The sequence below is a fragment of the Prunus avium genome, chromosome 7, assembly GCF_965620075.1.
Source record: "Prunus avium chromosome 7, drPruAviu1.hap1.1, whole genome shotgun sequence".
NCBI lineage: Eukaryota > Viridiplantae > Streptophyta > Magnoliopsida > Rosales > Rosaceae > Prunus > Prunus avium.
In genome coordinates, this window is record NC_142290.1 from 7,638,492 (window position 1) to 7,656,726 (window position 18,235).

Consider the following 18,235-nt stretch of genomic DNA (forward strand, 5'->3'; position numbering starts at 1 on the left):
CGAACCGTTGGTAGTATAGCATATGTAAGTGCGAGGTCGATTCCACAGGGATTGGTGATTGAATGATCCAATTTAGTTTCCCTACACAAAACAGAAACAAAAACAAAGAACATAAAACAAGGAAGAAAGAAATAAGTAACTCAAGCAAATAAGTTCCCAAGTTCAATTTAGATTAATGGATTGATTCTAGCTAAAGTATGATTAAGCCATGGTGTGTGGTCATAACCTTGTGTTCCTAATTCCCTAATTTGATCATTTGTTGTCTAACCTAAAATTAAGCATTAGGAACCCATTAAGCATAGAAGAACATTTTAAACAACCAAGTATGTATCTAATCCCTGTTGTCGAATGTCCATACATACTCTTCCTATTCATAGTTCAATTCGAATTAAAGCATGGTGTATACTCTTAATTCAAACCAAGATAGCTAACATGCAAGCCTAAATGGTGATCAATCATTCAAACTAGCATATTAACTTATAAGCATAATGAATAAGAACAAAAACCATAATTGAAACTTGGAAACTAATTCAACTTGAAAACTTAAGAAAAGAATTTACATAACAAAGAAAAATAAATTACAACTAAGAAAACATTAAGGAAACTAAGAGAACTTTGAGGAAGAAAGGAAGTGTTTGAGAACTTTGAGGAGGGAGAAGAAAGTGTTTGGGAACTTTAGAGAATTTTGGAAGAACATGTGTTTGAGAGCTTTGAGGATTTTGGAAGGGAATGTGTTTAAGACATGGGGAATTTGGAAGAGAGTGTTTGAGAACTCGGAGGATTTGGAGAAGAAAGTAGAGAGGTGTTTTGAGAGCTTTGTGGATTTTGGAAGAGAGTGTTTAGGAACTTTGAGAATTTGGAAGAGAGTGGTTGAGAACTTGGAGGATGTTTGTGAACTTGGAGAATTTGAGAACTTAGGGAAGGAAGAGAAATGTGTTTGTGAAGTGTTTGAGACATGGAGACTTTTGGAAGAGAAGGGAAGTAGAGAGATGTTTGAGAACTTTGAGGATTTTGGAAGAACATGTGTTTGAAAGCTTTAGAGAATTAGAAGAAGAGAAAGGAAAAGTGTTTGATATTTAGTACAAAGAAAATTTAATAGAATGATCTTATTACAACAATTGAGAACTACAAAGGGAAACTAAGAGAATTTGAGGGAGAGAAGGGAAGGGAGCTCTAGAGAAGTGTTTGAGAGCTCCCCCCCCTTGGGGTGTTATTACAAGCTTAGAGAACTTCCCTATTTATAGGCCTAGGGGAAGTGAAAATCAGAATTCAATAAGACTAATGCATACAACACTTGAATTATAAAATCTGAAATGGTTGATGCACTTGTATTAGAAAATCTGAAATGGGTGATGCACTTGTATTAGAAAATCTTGAATTGGTTGATGCATTTCACCACTAAATCCCACCAGCAGCCCTAGCTCATCTTCATGTCACCATGACCAAGCTTCCAACCAGAAATGATAGCTCATACCTAGCTCACCATGACCAAGCATCCAACCAGCACATGCTGAGGTCAGCATGACCAGCAACTTCAAGGGCTTACAACTTGGGCTTCTCTTAATCAAATTAGGACTTTAAGCACTCTAAATTGAAGTTCAGAATGTCCGCTTTCCATCCATATGTTATTTGGGCCAATCCAAGGTCGGAGGAAGAAGTTAAGGCCGAAACAAATTGCTAACTCATTTTCCGCGCTGATAAGATCCATCCTGAGCATGGTTCTGTGTTTGCTAGGTAACGGACTCCAGATTTATCCAATGGGGCTGAATTTTGGATATGTTATAGTACACACCAATTGGAGCAACTTTCATGAAGAATGTGGCCTCATCCGAGCTATGTAGGTTGCTGAAACAAAGCTTGCAATATGACCTACGGAACTGGACTGGCAGGGGGCTGTAGCCATAATGAATTTATCTTTAAGCTCTTCATCAATTCATCCAAATTAGGCCTTAACATGCTTGAATTGCATGAATTATGTTCTCCAAAGCCATCATTGTTACCTAAAGCTCAATTAACTGAAAGATAAACACAAAAAGGATTAAAAGCACAAGTTTAACTCAAAAACATAACCAAATCATAAGCTAGAAGGGTAAGAAATAATATACAATTATGAACCGATCACCCAGCAGTTGATTGCCTCTGGTGTTTTGAGCGTTACAGAGTATCCAATGTATGATGAAGAAAAAGCAAATGGTATGCTTTATCAAGAAGAGGGAGCTGAGGAAGAGACTGAGGTTGAAACCAGGGAGGACAAGCTAGGGTTTTTGGAATATTCTTTGGACATGTCCCCTGTGAAGATCTTGAAGAATCTAGAAGGGTCATTGAGCCGCGCAGCTGCACTTCAATCTGTACTAGCTAAGGAGGATAGAGAAGTGTCCTTGGGAAGATCCAATGCCAGAGGCTAGTGAGAGGCAATTTGCACAAGAACTTAGAGGTGTGGGTTTGTCAGGCTATGAAATGCCCGAGTGGAAGAAGGATGCTTCAGGGAAAACCGTCAGTTTTGGGCAGAGGTCAGAGCTTTCAATTCAGGAACAGAGGAAGACCTTGCCTGTCTACAAGCTGAAGGAACAACTGATTGAGGCGGTGCGTACTAATCCAGTGCTCGTCCTCATTGGTGAGACTGGTTCTGGTAAGACAACCCAGGTAACGCAGTACCTTGCAGAAGCAGGTTACACGACAAAGGGCAAGATTGGATGTACACAGCCACGTAGGGTGGCTGCAATGTCTGTGGCCAAGAGGGTTGCTGAAGAGGTTGGTTGCCGTTTGGGAGAGGAAGTTGGCTATACAATTCGTTTCGAGGATTGCACTGGACCAGATATCATCAAGTACATGATTGACGGTATGCTTCTTAGGGAGATTATGATTGATGAGAACCTTTCTCAATATTCCATGGTCATGCTTGACGAAGCTCGCGAGAGGACGGTCGCTACAGATGTGCTTTTTGGTTTACTTAACCAGCTTTTGAACCGGAGATTAGACTTTCATTTGATTGCCACATCTGCTACTCTGGATGCAGAGAGGTTTTCAGAATATTTCTGCGACTATAAAATCTTCACCATCCTCGGGATGCCTTTTCCCATAGAGAAATTATACACCAAGCAGCCAGAAAGTGATTACCTTGACGCAGCTCTAATCACCGTCCTACAAATCCACTTAAAAGAACCAGAAGGTGACATCCTTCTCTTCTTGACTGGAAAAGAAGAGATTGATTTTGCATGCCAGACTCTATATGAGAGGATGAAAAGTCTTGGTAAAAATGTTCTTGAGTTGATTATTCTACCAGCATATAGCACCCTTCCAAGTGAAATGCAGTCGAGGAAATTTGATCCTACTCCACCAGGGAAGAGGAAAGTAGTTGTGGCTACTAATATTGCTGAGGTATCACTGACCATTGATGGGATATTTTATGTAATTGATCCGGGGTTTGCTAAACAAAATGTTTATAACCCAAAGCTGGGGCTTGACTCACTGATCATTGTTGGAAAATGGCTCACATTTAAGGATGCAGGTGTCTCAGGACGCGACCGGTCGCAAGGTTTGGGCGACAGGTCGTTTAGAAGCAGAATCGAAGTCTGGAGCAAATGCATGGGGCGACCGGTCGCTAGTTATTTGCTACCGGTCGCAGGAAGCATGAGCGACCGGTCGCGTGACATTTGCGACCGGTCGTAAAGAAACAGAATCGAAACTGAAGCTTCAGTCCAAAAGCGACCGGTCGCCAGTTCCTGGCGACCGGTCGTCCCAGTCGTGTTGTGACGTTTTCTTACGTGTTTTCAACTGTGTTTTCAAGGGCTATCGCTTTCCACAAGATTTCAGAGGCTTAGTGGGTCACTTCTGAGTTAAATGAAGGCTGACTACCTGCTGGATAGTTGGGAGAGCACTCATGGCTAATTGGTTATCTTATTTTGAATATTCTTCTCTCCATTTTCTGGTTTAATGGAGGTGGCTGAGTTGGATTCTATTTACCTACTTGATCTGACATTTAGTCTAAGTGGTGACTAAAGGGAGGAACGTGGAGGACAAGCTGATATCTTATCTCTTGTCCATTGGCTTGTGTAGGTAATGGGGTGAAGTAAGATAACACAAGAAGAGAAAACAAGTTGAATAAGAGGAAGTGGCTGAAGCAGAAACAAGGGGTGGTTAATCTCAAGGTGGTCAAGTAGCTGGGAGCTATTGTGTTCAAAGGAGGTTAACTCACCAAGGGAGAACGTGAGAGAGAGCAATCAGTTCAAGTTAGGAGCTGAGTTGGGGTCTTGAGAGTCTAGACACAAAGGGGGGAAACACCAAGGGTTGTGAGAGTGTTCACAAGTGCATCAAAGTGTTGAGCAAAGGGTGTGAGAGAAAAGAGAGCTTGGGGAGAGAATAGAGTTCTAAGGGGGTTTTTCTGTGTAAAACCAAAGTTGTAACTTATTCTTTCATGAAGTGAATTTCTCAAGGGGATCACCAAGAGGATGTAGGCAATTGCTGAACCTCTATAAATTCTTGTGTCACTTTGTGCTTGGTTGTTGTCTCAAGTGTGTGTGTGTGTGTGATTCATCCATCATTGAGTTCTTTGTCCAAAGTCCATCAACAACAAGATCTTAAAAGGGCAGTGAGTTAGTCATTAATTCACAACAATCATAACTCCAATTTCACAAGCGTCGGCTGAGCAACGAGCTGGGCGAGCAGGGCGTACAGGCCCTGGGAAATGTTACCGCCTCTACACTGAAAGTGCATACCGCAACGAGATGTCCCCAACTACAACTCCAGAAATCCAGAGGATAAATTTGGCATCGACTGCACTTATGATGAAAGCTATGGGGATAAATGATCTCCTGAAATTTGATTTTATGGATTCTCCTCCACGCCAAGCACTCTTTTCTGCCATGGAACAACTGTACAATTTAGGAGCACTATATGAGGAGGGGCTGCTGACCAGATTAGGTAGGAAAATGGCCGAGTTTCCTCTGGAACCACCCCTGTCTAAGATGCTACTCGCCAGCGTCGACCTTGGATGCAGTGATGAGATGTTGACCATCATTGCAATGACTCAGACAGGCAATATGTTTCACAGGCCAAGGGAAAAACAAGCCCAGGCAGATCAGAAGAGAGCCAAGTTCTTTCAGCCAGAGGGAGACCACCTAACTTTACTTGCACTCTATAAGGCTTGGAAAGCAAGTAACTTTTCATGGCCATGGTGTTTTAACAACTTTGTTCAGTCTCGATTCTTGAGGAGGGCACAGGATGTGAGAAAGCAGCTTATGGGCATCATGGACAAGTACAAACTGGATGTTGTCAGCGCAGGAAAGAACTATACAAAGATCAGGAAGGCGATTACCCCAGGGTTCTTCTTTCATGTTGCTAGAAAGGACCCGCAGGAGGAGGGTGGCTGCTACAGAACCCTGGTGGAGAACCAGCAAGTTTATATCCATCCAAGCAGTGCTCTGTTCCAGAAACAACCAGATTGGGTCATCTACCATGAGCTGGTTATGACCACAAAAGAGTACATGCGCGAGGTAACAGCCATAGACCCAAAATGGATGGTGGAACTGGCACCAAGGTCCTTCAAATTTGCAGAGGCTAACAAGATGAACAAGCACAAGTGTCATGAACGCATCGAGCCACTATATGACAAATACAATGAGCCCAACTCTTGGCGCCTCAGTAGGTGTCGTGCTTGAAGATATATATATTGATTTCTCTGTAATGTAAAAGGAGACTAGCACATATGCTTTGGTATATAATGTATAATACATTACCACATCTTGAAGTTTGAATTTCAAAGCTTAGTAGTATATTGCATTGCCATCATTCATCAAAATATGTAAAAGGACATGACTGGTTGTGGATCTTTAAAACTGATGATTTTGGAAGAAATGTGAACACCCCCAACCAATCACCAACTGTTTACTCTTTGTTAATTGCATGTCTAATCTGATTTCCATATTTCAAATCTGAATAAATCAATTTTTTTTGTTCCTTTTTCATATTTTAAGCAATATGATCTTTGAAGGTTGATTAATTTAATTGTTGTGGGCAAGAATTTCCTTCTTAAATTCCCAAGAAAATTTCATATGGTTATTACCATTAAATAATCGTCGTGGTACGCAGCATCTCATGGTAGAGGAGAAACGTGAAAATTGTTTGTTTAAAATGAAGAGGAGAAACGTGGAGTGGATTTAGTTAAGTATATTATAGCAAGGCCAAAGGACCTCCAGATTTCTCAAGGATTTGCATTCAATAAAATAATCTGTTGTAGCTCTCAGCTTCATCACGATGCGATTACGATATATTTTGTGATGAGCTTGATATCTAATTGTGGTAATTCTCATTGTTACACCAACTTTTATCGTAGGTGTATTGACCCATTGTAAGAGTGTCGTCGTACATCTCTTAATGTTTATCCAAAAGAAAAAAAGGATATCTGACCAGGCACGAATCTACATAGTGGGCTGTATGGGCTACAGCCCATGCGGATTTTTTTTTTATATGTAATACCATGTAATATCTTAAGAGAAAAAAAAATTAATGAAAATCGCCCATGCCAAAATTTAAAGCACAGCCCTGCGGCAGCCCACACATCAAACCTTTAAGTTTAGGGAAATAGCCCAAAATGCCACTAATTTTTTAGTTTTAAGTGGAAATACCAAGCCTCCCCAAAAATTTTGCAAATACCACCTATAAATATATATTTATTGTCCACTTACAGCCCACATAACACTTTTTCTGAAATTTAGTTCTCTCCCACTCTCTATTCGTTCTCTCTCTCTCTCTCTCTCTCTCTCTCTCTTAGGTCTATATTCGCTATCTCTCTCTCTCTCTCTCTCCCTCTCTCTCTTCGCTCTCTCTCTCTCTCTCTCTCTCATGCAGTTGTACCTGTTCTGAATTGTCCCCATCTCTCTGTTGTGAATCTGGAAACCCTACATCGACTCCATCTTCTAGGTAAGTCTTTTGAATAACATAAGGTCGCAGCTGCTTGCAACCTTGAAGCTCTACTCCATTGCTGACCTCCAATAGGCATTCTTGATGGTCATTTTCTTAATCTTTGTGGAATTCTGTGAAATTGGTTTACTTTTGATTGCTTGGGTTGCCATGAAATTGGTTTTATTTTAATTGTTTGGGTAATGTTTTTTTGAATCTTCATGCTCATCGATATGGGTTTTTACCAAATGCATTTAGATTGCTCTGGATATATGAATGTTGAAACTTCGGATTTTCCATTTGATGTAGTAGATTTGTATAGTTTGATTGTGATGAATCCTTGTTCAGTGTTGTGTTAGTGTTGTTTTAGTGCGGTTGTGTTGCTGTTATATTGCTATTGTATTGATGTTGTATTGTCATCGTGTTGCCTGGTTATTGTTGTTGTATTGCAGTGATTTGGTCGTGGCTTCAAATGTGTTAATGAAATGTTGTTTTGTGATGGTCAGAAATGGAGACAATTGTTATTCTAGTTTGCTACAATGGAAAATGGGTGACCTCAAAGAAGATGTGCAAATACGAAGGGGGTGACTCAAAAGGCTTAATAGTACCACGAAGCATCACATTTTCTGAACTGTTGGATCGTGTGCATCAGATTGGTAATACAAACAACAAGGAAGACAAGGTTTGCTTAAAGTTCTCAGTTTTGGTGGCCTCGAATGAGTGGAAGCATATAAAGATTGAGGATGATGATGATGTCAAATTTTTTATGAAGTACAATTGTGAGGTAACACCTTCAAAACTAGCTCCCTTACTCGTGAGTATAGAAGATAAAGGACTGAGAAATAATGTAGTTGATAGTATGCATATGACGACAAATAGTAGTCGGATGGGTCATTCTTCAGTTGCCATTGTTGAAAGCAATGTGGGAGGTGATGTTGAGACAGATTTTATGGACATGATTGATTTTAGCGAGGTGGAGGAGATGCATGGTGGTGATAATGGTACTGAAACAAATGAAGTGTCAGTGTACTCTACCCCTCCTATTTTGGGCCGCTTGAACACATCAGCCCAGTTGCCAATAATGCGTTTAGGGGGAGAATCTGAACCCACTCGTGAACATAATTTGAGTGAAATGAGTGAACAAAACCAGTACAATGTGGCTGGTGTAAATGATGGAGAAGCATATTTGGACACAGAGTATTTGCGAAGTGATTGGAATCGGAAAATTAAAGTTGGGCAAATTTTCTCTAGTAAGGGAGCCTTGTTGACCAACTTACGGTTCATGGCATTGAGAGGCCACTTTCAATTTAAGGTGCAATTCTCTTGCACTAAGAGGTTGCTTGTGGTTTGTTGTCAACGTCCATGCCCATGGCGGGTCCGAGCATCGAGAATTGGAGAATACAACTTCATGATTGTGAGGTGTACAACTGTCCATGAATGTGATTTGAGGTTCGTAAATGACAACCATCGTCAAGCAACCGCATCACTTGTAGCCACTTCATTGAAAAGGAAGTTGAAGGATTGTCGGACAATATACACACCAAGTGACATAATGAGAGATGTGAAACACAACTTTGGTTTGACCATTCATTATTCGAAAGCTTGGAAAGCGAGGGAGTTAGCTCTAATGTCCATTAGAGGATCAGCCGAGGAGGCATATTATATCCTTCCAGCATTTTGCTATGAATTGGAGCGTATGAATCCCGGCACAAAGACACACATCCATACTGATGAGAACAATCACTTTGTGTATTTTTTTTATGGCAGTTGGCGCATGTATTAGAGGGTTTCGTTCTTCCATGCGCCCAGTGATAGCAGTGGATGCCACTCATTTAAAATCCAAGTACAAGGGTGTTATGTTTGTAGCAAATGCATTCGATGGTAATCGAAATATATATCCTCTTGCTTTTGGGATTGGGGATTTGGAGACGGATGCATCATGGCATTGGTTTTTCACTAAACTTCATGAAGCCATTGGTGAGTGTCCCAATCTTGTTATCATTTCTGATCGCAATGTTAGCATAGAGAATGTGTGGAACAAAGTTTTTCCAAGAGCGCAACATGGCATATGCTTTTATCATATGAAGGGAAACATGAAACGCACTTGCAAGTTGAAAAAGCATGATCAAATGCTGATGCACTTTGAGCAGGCTGCGAAATCTTATTCAATGGCTGAATTTGATTGTCATTTTCGTAAGATCAAGAGAAAGGAATAGGTTGCTGAATATCTTGAACAAGCAGGGTTATACAAGTGGTCTAGAGCTCACATGGATGGACGCCGCTACAATGTAATGACAACAAATATTGCAGAGTCAATAAACTCAGTCCTTAGGTTTGCAAGGATGCTGCCAGTGGTTCATTTGATAGGGGAAATTATTAATCTGCTTGTGAAATGGTTCACCGAACGTCGTGAGTTGGCTTTGAAATGCACAACAACATTGTGCCCCAATTTTGGCGAGAAGAAGTTGAGGAATAGGTTGGATGATGCTTCAAGGATGAATGTCATTAAACTAAATAACGTACAGTATAATGTTGTAGATGGTGATACGGACGGCCTCGTACATATGACGAACAATAGTTGTAGTTGTAGGAAGTTTCAGCTTGAGCAGCTACCTTGCAAGCATGTAGTTGCAGTTTGTCGCTTCTTGAACCAAAATGTATACTCCAAGGCTTCTCGGTATTACACTCGAAATACCTGGTTGGATGCTTATTCGGATAGCATCTACCCGGTACAGCCTCAGGGAATGTGGGTTATTCCTGAAGATGTCCGAAGTCGAGTTGTGCTACCTCCCATGGCAAAGGTCATGCCAGGCAGACGGAAGAAGCTAAGAATTCCCTCACAATGAGAGAGCACCATTACAAGAAAGTGCTCAAGGTGCGGTTCCACGGGCCACAATAAAAGCACATGTAAAAACAATATTCCACTGCGTAATGTATCTTAGACAATATGATTTGTGTTGGTTTGTTAGGTACCGTTAATTTGAATTTTATTTAAGCTGGATTTGGTGTTATGTGGAATGTGAATTCTGTTAAATATGCGTATTCGGGTTGCATTGCTATAGAGCATGGCGTGTTCCCTATTTATATTGACAGTACAGCTATCGTATTGTACCTTTATTGCTTTCAAATTGCTATTATATTGTACTTGTATTGCTCTGGTATTGCTATTGCAATGTAAACTGTGTAAGTATGAAATTAATGGGCCTGAAATGTAACTTAATCAGAATCCACAATATTAAAGTCCTTACAATGCAATTATTACGTAATTACCGTGATACTTCTACTACACCTTCTTTTGTGATTACAAATTCAGACGATGCATGGGGCAAATACAAGGTGAAATGTCCTATGTGTTTGACTGGATATACCCAATTTCGTAATATATAGACTTGTCACTAACTCCTTCAACACAATATAAATTAGACAAGTTCCTATATATAACAGAAGCATAGGCACCATCTTCACGTCAAGTTTGGAAGAGACAAAGAAATATGTTGTCCAACAATTCACAAAATCTGAAGAATATAACCATGAAATGGTTGAATGTTTCAACAACGGCTTCTAGATGTTCCAAGATTATGCTTCGGTCGTCTCACCAGACTTCAATTGGAGCGAAATTGATGTAGCTAGTCTCTGGCAGGTGCTCAATACGGGTGGAGAGGGAATGGCTCATCATAGTCTCGTGCATGTGTTAAGCTCATAATTTCATACATATACATGCCCAATTTACTTACTTCTTTTGCTTAGTTTCCTATAATTCTGAGTTATTTGCCTCTATTTGTGTGTTTTGTAGGCCAATAGAGCAAGAGAGCATAATTCATGCAATTCAAGCATGTTAAGGCCTAATTTGGATGAATGGAAGAAGAGCTTAAAGACAAACTCATTTTTCCTACAGCCTCTTGCCAGTCCAGTTTCGTGGGTCATATTGCAAGCTTTGTTTCAGCAATCTACACAGCTCGGATGAGGCAGCATTTTTCATGAAAGTTGTTCCAATGGGTGTGTACTATAACATATCCAAAATTCAGCCCCATTGGATAAATATGGAGTCTGTTACCTAGCAAACACAGAGCCATGCTCAGGATGGATTTTATCAGCGCGCAAAATGAGTTAGCAATTTGTTTTGGCCTTAACTTCCTCCTCCGACCTTGGATTGGCCCAAATGATATATGGCTGGAAAGAAGACATTCTGAACTTCAAGTTTGAGTGCTTAAAGTCTTAATTTGCTTAAGGGAAGCCCAATTCGTAAGCCCTTGAAGTTGCTGGTCATGCTGACCTCAGGATGAGCTATTGTTTCTGGTTGGAAGCTTGGTCATGGTGAGCTAGGCATGAGCTATTGAGCTTGTTGGAAGCTTGGTCATGGTGACATGAAGATGAGCTAGGGCTGCTGGTGGGATTTATTGGTGAAGTGCATCAACCAATTCAGATTTTATAATGCAAGTGTTGTATGCATTAGTGAAGTGCATCAACCAATTTAGATTGTATAATGCAAGTGTTGAATGCATTAGCCATATTGAATTCAGATTTATCACTCCCCTCTCCCTATAAATACCACATCCATTCCACATTCAAAACACAACAAATCCTGAGATTCACAACCCCCACAATTCACTCCAACCATCCTCAAACACTCTCACAATCCCAAACACTCCAACAATCACCAAAACAACTCCAGCAAACTTCTCTTCCATTTCCCTACGAATTTCATCTTCCTTAGCCATCACCACTCACTCAAACTCATCCCAAATCACCTCCATATTCTTCATACATCTTTCTAGAAGTGGGGAAGCTCTTGGAGAAGCATTAGAAGTGGAGAAGCACTTGGAGAAGCCTTGGACACCACAAGAACTTCAGAAAAAGGGTTTTTCTACTCTTATTGCATTCATTATGTTTTCTCATTTCTGTTCAAGTCTCTTTTCCATTATGAGTAGCTAAATCCATAACTAGGGCTTCGATGTAACCTAACATGAATATTCTGGGTTTATAAGTTTGGAGTTTCAAGTTTGATTCATGATTCATGTTCTTATTCATTATGCTTATAAGTTAACATGCTTGTTTGAATGATTGATCACCATTAGAACTTGTTTGTTAACTATCTTGGTTTGAATTAAGAGTATACACCATGCTTTAATTCGAATTGAACTATGAATAGGAAGAGTATGTATGGACATTCGACAACAGGGATTAGATACATACTTGGTTGTTTAAAATGTTCTTCTATGCTTAATGGGTTCCTAATGCTTAATTTTAGGTTAGACAACAAATGATCAAATTAGGGAATTAGGAACACAAGGTTAGGACCAAACACCATGGCCTAATCATACTTTAGCTAGAATCAATCTTTGAATCTGAATTAGACTTGTTACTTGAATCTTTATAACCCAGAATTGAATTGTTATGGTGAATCGAATGCCCTAGTCTCCAAACCTGTGTTTTAACTTTCAAAATCACCCTTTGTTACTTTTGTTTACTTGCTTTCCGTTGCAATTTCAGTTTGTTCATTTCTTTCTATAATCACAAGCATTCTCACTTCAAAGTTCATTTTAATCTTGCTGCATTTGTTTTCAAACTCACTCTTGCTTTAAATTCTGTTTTAGATTTAACTTCCTAACTTCTTGAATTTGGTAATCTAAAGTACATAACTAATTTGAACTTCTCAGTCTTCGTGGGTACGACCTCGTACTTGTCTTGCTATACTACTAATTGCCCCGTACAATTGCGAGTTAACATATTATTAACAACAGCATGCAGCGAGGATGAAGGCCAAAACATGAATCTTTTGATGGACCTCTAATAATTTGCATTTGCCAGGGTTTGTGCAGCTGGATAAGGGTCACTGCTGGATCTGTTGATGTTGTGCTGGGTGATGCGATGCGAAAGTGTTGCCTTCGTTTTCCCTTCGCGGGATAGTATTGTTAGGGTTCGGTGGTGATTTATTTTGCATGTATAAAATGTAGTCTCAAAAGGATGTCTGGGTATTGAATGTATAATGACCTAATATTGCAATCCTATCGTATGTGTATTGTAGTAATATTGCCACTATATTGTCTATATAGTGTACTCATATTGTTGCCCTATTGCAAGTAAATTGGCTTATTATTGATATCCTATTGCAAGTATATTGCCCAGATATTGCTACGCTAGTGTATGTATATTGGGTCCTCAATGAGTTTAGGATTTAGGCAACCTCATTCGAAAAGAAGAACGAGAGGAGAAAGAAACAACATGCCTTTGAAAACAAGAACACGTTGTAAGAGATAATAAAACAAAAATACTAACTATGAAAAAATTATTTACAAAAAAAAGTATGGTATCAATAAATATGAAAATGCTTGGTGATGGGTTCAAGAAAAGCATGTTTATATTTGGTGGTATGATTATGTTTGGTGATATGATATGTTGTTCATCTTATTCTTCGTATATGTAATTGTTGTAGTAATAATTTACACAACTTAATCTCCTAATCATCCAATCATAAACTAGTAATGAGTAAAGAAAAGTACATGAAATGAAACAAAAGAAGAAACCCAAAATAAACACAAACAACAATTTCTAGAACCCTTTTATTGCCACTGTATCGCAATGGTAGCACCAGTTTATCGCGTTTTAGGCAGAAACGAATTATGCAATTCCTCAGTTTTTCAGTTTTGCCATATGTCCATTTTTTGACCTTTAACTTGTCAACCGATAATGACAGGTAAGTGTAAAAATGAAGAAAACTACACGGATGAAATGTAAAAAATAGATAAAAGAATGAGTAGAATTCAGTGGAAACAAACACAACGTTTCAAACAAGTAAATTGTTAAACCTCCATAAAACGCAAGTATGTTTATATATCGAGCTATACGAAATAGTTCACTTCACAATCTACATAATAAGTATGCTAACCACAACGGCAACTCAAAAACAAAACCCCAATTTGAAAACCGAATGAGAAATACATCCCTAGTGGTATTGATTAGACGTACAACCCAATTTATTTTGACAAAATTAAAATTGATGCATATTCCACATTGAGTACAAGTTATCTGCCATGTCTACAAAATGGAAACAATTTAGGGTTTAGGGTAAGAGAATTAGCCACCGCCACCACCATTATGGATCACCATAAAAAGCACCTCCACCACATCTTCCATGTCTGCATATTCATTTAAAGGATTTTCTGAAAGAATTAAGGAGCAGAGTGAATTCTCAAGTGATAAGTGAAGACTCAATTCATAAACAGTGCCACATTTACCTCATATATACGCGTCCCCCCTTAAAGCCTCTACAGCAAGCTTCAAACGGTAATATGCGATCTTCGCTAGGTCAATTTTATCCAACGAAATGCGCGCACTCAAATGCTCGATGAATTTCACAGTCATGATTCCGCACGAGGTGCTGTCGGGGCAATAAATATAATTTGTTTATTGCTTTTTGGTTGGCTTTCTTAATTAATATAATTTGTTGCAGGGAAAGCAACTATGAGTTTGATTTATAAAAAGGATGTGACTTCCTTAATGGAATCACATTCTTACAATAATAAATCATCAATAAAAAAGAAATAATAGAATCACATTCTTACACCTTAATGGAATCGCATTCTTACACCAATAGCTGAACACGAATCAATCATATTGAAGAGATACATATACGGTGCTTGTTGTACCTTATTTATATGATAATGAATAATGATTTGACATTTTCCTTTACAAATAAACTAATACAATCAAGCGTTTTCTTTTACAAAATATCCTTATAAGTTCCTTAACAAGACAGACTTGAAAAAACATGTGATAAGAAACAAATTTAAGTGCAATAACCAGGCAATACCACAACACTACAATGGCAATACGATGACAATACAAATCAATAGGGGAGCAATACAATGGCAATACAAAAACTCCACATTTCCAGTATAATTTCATTCCACATTCCCAATATATATTCATAATCTACAACATATTACAAAAAGGACACGACATCCTTAATGGAATCACATTTTACACTCCTACATCGTCAAAATACCCTCGAGCAAGGAATGGGCGGAGAGGCTTCTGTAAAAGTTGAGGATGTAAAAGATGTTCTTGACTTGAAGGTGGATTAGTTACTAGCCAAAGGCTTCTTAGGAAATTATTTTCCTTTCGCAACTCTCCCAGAGCTAATCCAGCCTGAGGGAAAAAATAGAGTCAGAGATACATAGGCATAACCAGTGACACTTGAGTACATTATGAACGACAAAGAACTCAAATAAATCACCAACATAATTATCCTTCATAGATTAGGCCTAACTCTATCTCAGCACCTTAACATGTTGATGGCAGGTGGTTTGAGCTTCAACCACTTCGTGAAATTAACCAAAATAAAAACCATTCTCCAAAATTGATACTTCCTCTTCCGAAATTAGAAAACTTACAATTTTGCTAAAAACGATTAACATTAGAAAAACGAAAAGCTGCAAACAAGGAATAACAACAAAATTTAGCAGGTTTTATAGCACAAGGAAGAGAAAAATCCCACGCCAATTAACATTAGTATTTCAAAATCACATAATTAACCATTAAGACTAGAATGGTGCAAAATATCCTACTAGATGCTGAAACAGCAATGATAACAACAAATTTACTTCTGCATTATTAGTCAACAACTAATTTAGGGCCTAGTGAGGTAAAGCTGTGTTATAATGGAATAGCCATTGCCACCACAATAAATTCCCACACTAAATATGCATCATAAAATGGAACTGAAAACGCGCATCACAAACGAACCAATCCTAGATGACAAATAGCAAATTGAGGCACTTCGTCATCCATAGAGCAAAATCAATCAGACCAATAGAAGTTTCATCCAAGCATGAAGTAATTCACAGTTAAAATACAGAAATTTCCAATCTCTCTAATTACTAAACTTCACAAAATCAGTCACATGTTAGTGAAATTATCCTTCTCAAATGAAAATCATACAAAAAGACAAACTAGTCAATAACAAATACAAAGCCCACCTTAGAATCACTCGTTTTGCGCACAAAGCCCACCTTTTGTCTGTACATATCTCAAATAAACCGAGTTCTCTACTTGAAAATACCTCTATGTTCTATTCTTGTTATTCTTATATATTTCAAAAGGTTTTATCTACAATGGTCGGTGATGCAACAACATCCAAAAAATATAATGTAAGGTTGGCTTATATCTATTTAATATATCTGTCACTTGTCAATGCATATGTGATTGTATGTGAAATTTAATTCTTCTAGGTAGAAATTCACAAAGAAGTTGAGACACTTGAAAATCACGTTATTATTCTCATAATTAGCGTCAATCCTTGCGTTGAGAAGAGGGCAAAAGCTGTTCAAGAATTTTAGGAAGGGGGAAGTTTGTCGCTGCCAAAGTAATCTTGTGCAGTATGTAATTCTTGAACAGCTTTTGTCCTCTTCTCAACGCAAGGATTGACGCTAATGATGAGTTAAGGTTCAGGTTCAGCCCCAAGAACCCTTTCCCACCTCACTCCATATCGATGGATTAAACTAAATGATTCATATCTTAAATTGAAGTCCAATTTCAAGATAGCAAGGGTGACTACTTCAATTATAGCCACTCTTCAATGGCCAAAAATTACATCCAAATATGCAGCAAAATGCAAATACCATCTTAAAACAGAGTAAAACATACCTCTCAAACATACCTCTTCAGCACGAAATTGAGAAAAACTAAGCAGCAGTCCTTACAACCATCACAGGAGAAACCCATAAACCCTAAACCAATTTCAGACTAACCCCTAAACCAATTTCAGAGAAAACCCTAAATTGTAAACCAATTTCAGAGAATCCTAAAATTTTTTTGAATAAACACCTAAACCAATTTCATAGAAACCCATAAACCCTAAACCAACTTCAGACTAAGAAAATGACGATGAACAGTACCTTTTAAAGGTGAATGATGGAGTTGAGCTTCGATGAACACACACCGCTGAGGGAGAAAGAGCACTGCATCAGAGAGAGAGAGAGAGAGAGCTGCGTAAGAGAGATTGAGAGCAATGTGCGATAAAGAAATATCGAAGAGAGAGAGAGACCTGAGCAATAGAGAGAGCTGAGAGATAACTCAATTTCAGAAAAAGTGATATTTGGGCAATAAGTAGATAATAAATATATATTTATAGGTGGTATTTGCAAAAAAATTGAGGAGGGCTGGTATTTCCACTTAAAACTAAAAAACTGGTGGCATTTTAGGATATTTCCCTTAAGTTTAACCTTTGTCAAATTTTGTGTCTGATAGAAACAGACAGCAAAGCTTCCTTCCTTGTTCCTTCCCTGAGAGAAGTGTGCACTGTTCGAGTTGCAGCAAGAAGAGAGCGCATCACAGATTCACAGCAAGTTACGAAGCCAAAACCTTCTCTGTTTTGTTTGTTGAGGTAATTTTCTTAACCCATAACTTGTTTGGGGCTGTTGAAAATCACAACCGAATTTAAAGCTTGCGAAGAGATTGCGGCTGGGATTAGAGGAGTTCACGGACGAGGTTGTTGGAAATCTCGGCTGGGTGTTGTAAGAGAATGAGTTGCGGCCGAAATCTTGAAAGGGACCTGCCAGAAGCAAGAGGAGTCTCAAATAGCAGAAGATGTACCTTGGCAACGTCTTGAATAGGGACGACCCCCAACCAGTGATACTCTTGGGTATCCTCAGAACCGTGGAGAAAGTGGAGAAAGTTGAGCAAAACAGCTCAGCTTGCATTGAGAGTGCTAGACAGAAGGAGCGGCCAAAGACATGTGGCTGAATGATTTGCATGGCCAAAGCTAATTACATTATATGTATAAATGCAAGTGGAGCTTAGGTTGGAGAAAGTGTGCGACTGAAGCTCCCTACTTTAAGTCCTCCATTCATGCTTTATGATAAGGTAATATAATATAATCTATATTATATTATATTATATATATATATATATATATATATATATATAATAGATAGATGAATGAGCAAAGTATGGCTGGAATCTCTTGATTATCTGCCTATTCGGTTGAAAAGCTGCGGCTGAAGAAAATTGGGCAGAAGGTTTTTGGAGTCCACCATATATATATAAAGTTGCGACAGAAGGGATGTCTGTTCAAAGCCTTCCTCATTCTATTGTATGCTTATATATATATATATATATATATATAGATAAGTATATATAAGAAAGCAAATGCAAATGTGCGGCCTAAGTCTTGGTGACATGCAAAAATGGGCTTATATATATATAAGCCCATTCAAAAAACTACCCAAGTCCTACACACAGCAGTCAATAGTCAAAGGATGGGGATTCAGTTTAAATTATCTAACGCTGATGTGCTTAATCAGGGTATTTGCTTTGAAACCCCTTTTGTCTTGGTGAA

General features: G+C 38.6%; 2 protein-coding genes, 1 long non-coding RNA gene and 2 pseudogenes across 3 annotated transcripts; 4 read left to right on the plus strand and 1 right to left on the minus strand.

Annotated features, from left to right (window-relative positions):
• Positions 1 to 2,391: 2,391 nt before the first annotated feature.
• LOC148292949 (putative pre-mRNA-splicing factor ATP-dependent RNA helicase DEAH5 pseudogene) lies at positions 2,392 to 4,807 on the plus strand (annotated as a pseudogene).
• A 4-nt stretch (positions 4,808 to 4,811) lies between these two features.
• On the plus strand, positions 4,812 to 5,657 carry LOC110768234 (putative pre-mRNA-splicing factor ATP-dependent RNA helicase DEAH5 pseudogene; annotated as a pseudogene).
• Positions 5,658 to 7,405: 1,748 nt separating this feature from the next.
• LOC148292950 (uncharacterized) lies at positions 7,406 to 9,113 on the plus strand. Its single transcript, XM_088244516.1, has 2 exons — positions 7,406 to 8,591; positions 8,665 to 9,113. The coding sequence occupies exons 1-2, from the start codon at positions 7,406 to 7,408 to the stop codon at positions 9,111 to 9,113; spliced, it is 1,635 nt and encodes a 544-aa protein (XP_088100642.1).
• A 51-nt stretch (positions 9,114 to 9,164) lies between these two features.
• LOC148292951 (uncharacterized) lies at positions 9,165 to 9,743 on the plus strand. The gene has a single exon (XM_088244517.1). The coding sequence runs from the start codon at positions 9,165 to 9,167 to the stop codon at positions 9,741 to 9,743; it is 579 nt and encodes a 192-aa protein (XP_088100643.1).
• A 4,983-nt stretch (positions 9,744 to 14,726) lies between these two features.
• Positions 14,727 to 16,900, minus strand: LOC148292952 (uncharacterized). The gene is made up of 2 exons (XR_015825867.1): positions 16,794 to 16,900; positions 14,727 to 15,045 (listed from the first exon to the last, which is right to left on the minus strand). It is a non-coding gene; the product is annotated as an uncharacterized LOC148292952 (long non-coding RNA).
• Positions 16,901 to 18,235: the final 1,335 nt, after the last annotated feature.